The sequence below is a fragment of the Rhea americana genome, unplaced genomic scaffold (assembly GCF_003343005.1).
Source record: "Rhea americana isolate MKP2758 unplaced genomic scaffold, rheAme1 scaffold_215, whole genome shotgun sequence".
Lineage (NCBI taxonomy): Eukaryota > Metazoa > Chordata > Aves > Rheiformes > Rheidae > Rhea > Rhea americana.
Genome location: NW_028186305.1, coordinates 644,112 through 647,357, shown reverse-complemented (window position 1 = coordinate 647,357; position 3,246 = coordinate 644,112). Strand labels below are relative to the sequence as shown.

Below are 3,246 nucleotides of genomic sequence, written 5' to 3'. Positions count from 1 at the left end.
TTTTTATTTTAACTAGATGAAAATCAGCAGCCATTGTGCAGGTATAAGGAAGAGTAAGGCAGCAGGATCACAGACCAGTTGACTGGATCTCCTTAGTCCTCCTGTTAGAGCTGTTCTACCTACCTACCTTTTATCACTTATAGCACTTTTAATATGAAAATGACAGTATAACTGGTTCTTAACCGTTCAAAATGTGGGCCCCTACAACTTGTTCCCATGAGACCCAGCAATCAAATCAGCATTTCTTCTCTGTAGTTTCAGTTATTTACAAAGAAGGAACACGCTCCTGTTTCCCTGAGTACATGACGATGCAAACGGCAAATGATTTCTTTCTTCACAGCTCCAGCTCCTTTCCAGCCTACAAAATATTCGCTTTTAGCTTTTCCCATTTAGTCACATCACTGCTTCTGTGGCTGCAGTTTACCCTTTCCTGCAAGCCTCCTGCTGCAGTTCTTCTATTTCACACCCCCAGCACMAAAACACAACCTCTGGTGAAACGCCTCCACCCATCTAGCTCAGCTTCTGAACTGGCTTGGATGACTTCTGTTTTGGGGCTTTTATTTTTTTTCCATGTTTTCACTTCTAAGTCTGTAAAACTTTTTTTTTGGGGGGGGGATTACATTTATGAACAAAAACACTTCCTGATCTTCAACTCTGGCACAGCAATATTTTACAAGGGAGAGCATGAGACTTGGTTAATGCTTCCATGGTGCTTTAAAGGTTAAGATCACGTGCAATGAGGATTTAAATGTTCAAAAGAGCATCAGACCCCAGCGCTTTGAAGTAGAAGTTCATTTCAGACTGATGGAGACTAAGAAAGAAACTTTTTGTGGACTGAAAGGTTGTTCCCAGRCAGCCCATGGCAGTCTCTGGCACCTTTCTGTGAAGCCCCTGCTCCTCSTCAGGGACAGGTGGCTGCGGCAGGCAGGCTGGACTGTGAGGTGATGCTGGCCAGGCCCCAGGTTGTGCCACCTCTGCCATTTAGGAAAAATGGGGCTGGGTCACCTGAGGGGGCAAAGTCCCTTCTGGGATACTTTGACCCTCCAGCACAGGTTGGGCCATGTGGCGTCGGGGCAGGTGAAAGGCAGCTCGCTCCTGTTAGCTGTCCCAACGGGTGAGCGCCTGAGGCGACGTCGCACCCCCCCCAGCCCCCCCCCTTTATTCAAAGTAGCTGGATCGTTTCGGCCAATCACAGCGGGGACGGGGCACAAGGAGCAGCCAATGAGCGGCAGGTCGGAGGGAAGGGGCGGGAGGGGAGGCCGCTCCACCTGCTCGAGCCGGGCAAGGGTGGTAAACAAGCGGGCGGGCCGCCGGGCTTTCCTGGCGTTTGGAACAGCCAATGGGAGACGCCGCTCTCCACCAGCGAGCCAGTGGCGAGCGAGGGCGGGCCGCCGCTGGGAGGGGCRCGCGCCACCGGGGGCGGGGCCGCGGCTCGTGATTGGTCTGCGACGCTCCCGCCTCCTCCCCCTGAGCGACCGTTGGGCCGGCGCGGAGCGCGAGCGCGCGGCCGGGGTTGGGGCGGGAGCGGAGGCGGGGCGGGGCCGCCGGCGCTGTCGCAGTGAGCGGCGGCGGCGGCGGGTCCCCTTCCCCTCCAGGGAGGGGGAGGAGGGCGGAGTGGGGAGGAGGTGGAAATGAGCGGCAGTTGCCTTCGATTAGCCCGATGCGCTTAGATACTCCCCTGCCGGGCGCTGGACGGGCAGCAGAGAGGGGCTGCCCGCCCCTCCGGAGAGCCGAGCCGGCAGCCAGCCTGGTTTAACGGGCGGGCTCGCGCCTGAGGAGAGACCGCGCTCACCGTCRGAGCGCGGTGGCGGGCGCCTGTCAGAGGGGTGAGTAAGCGGCGCTGGGGGCAAGGCGAGCGAGCGGCGAGCCGTTGCGGCGGGGGTGGCGGGGCAGCGCAGCCCTTACCGTAGCAGCAGGGGATATTTTCAGCAGTTTTCGGCTCGGGCACAGGTCCTTAAAGCCCGTCCGCTGGTCTGAAAGTTGAGCTCTCTGCCTGTTCCAGCGCTCCCAAGGCGGGGGGGGGGGGGATGAATAAATATATAAGCGATGGTGAGATTCGCGAGAAAGGGAGGAAATTCAYCGGCAATCCCTTAGCAAAACCCGAATCCATAGGCGTTTTGTTTGTTTTTCCTTTTTTTCCTGAGGAAAGTTAGTGCGAGCCGAGCTTTCCGCATGGCTTTATTTGCTGCTCCGTCCCCTCGGCCCACCGCGGGTCAAGGCAGCTCCGGGGCGCCCCTCGGGGAGGGGGCAGAGGGGTAGGTAGCCCTGCCTCTGCCGGCCCTGGGCACCCGGCTCTGCCCTCGCCGCTCCTCTGAGCGCGCATCCCCCTCGGCGCGGCGCTCAGGGCATGCCCCGCTCTCCGGCCGCCGGCGGAGCTGGGAGCCGCTCGCCAGGCGGGCGAGCAGCCGGTGAGTGCGGGGATGGAGGAAGCGAGCTAGCGGGGACGGAGGGGGGAGCGGGGGAGCGGCTGGGGGAGACTGCGGAGCCGCCGGGACAAAGGCGATAACGGCGGCTGCATGCAACAGCCCTTCCCGGTGCCGGAGGAGCGCGCTCTCATCACCCCCCTCCCTCCCCTTTGCAGAAATGCTGCAGCATGCACCCACCGCCTAGAGAGAAGGGCTCGCACCTCGGCGGACTCCTGCAGCCCGCTCCCTGAAGCGAGCCGCCCGGCTCGGAGCCTGCACGGGGGAGCAGCCCGGCTCCGGCGGGATGCGCTCGCCGCCGCCTTCATGCCGGGAGGGGGAACTCTGAGCCGCCGCTCCGCGCCCCGCGAGCCTTCGTGCGCGCCTGTGTGCGGGCAGCGGCGGGGCCCCGTGTCGCTGCGTAGCCCCCACCGCAGCCATCCACGTGTCACGCGCCGGCGGCCCCCCGTGAAGGCGCCCGCTCCGGCCGGGCGGCCGGCCGGGGATCGCTGAGCCCGTCGCTGCAGCGGCCGGCGGCGGCTCCCGCCCGGTGCCCGCGACCCGGTGCCCCATGGTGCTGCTGCGGAAGCTGCCGGGCATGCCGGGCTGGCCGGCGGCGCTGGGGCTGCGGCTGCCGCAGAAGTTCCTCTTCCTGCTCTTCCTCTCGGGCCTGCTCACGCTGTGCTTCGGGGCCCTCTTCCTCCTGCCCGATTCCTCGCGCTTCAAGCGGCTTTTCCTGCCCCGCCGCGCTGCCGCCGCCTCCGCCTCCTCTTCTTCCTCCGCCTCCTCCTCCTCCGCCTCCTCTTCGTCCACCGGCGACACGGACCTGCCCCGCAGCCCGCCC

General features: G+C 63.0%; 1 protein-coding gene across 1 annotated transcript in view; it reads left to right on the top strand.

Annotated features, from left to right (window-relative positions):
* The first annotated feature begins 1,553 nt into the window (after positions 1-1,553).
* MAN1C1 (mannosidase alpha class 1C member 1) overlaps positions 1,554-3,246 on the top strand; it is a 66,208-nt gene continuing 64,515 nt past the window's right edge. Inside the window, exons 1-2 of the mRNA XM_085305007.1 lie at positions 1,554-1,826; positions 2,582-3,246. The exon at positions 2,582-3,246 is cut by the window's right edge and continues 303 nt beyond it. Coding sequence (XP_085161133.1) covers positions 2,974-3,246 — 273 coding nt within the window. The 5' untranslated portion in view covers positions 1,554-1,826; positions 2,582-2,973. The remainder of the gene's footprint in view (positions 1,827-2,581) is intronic.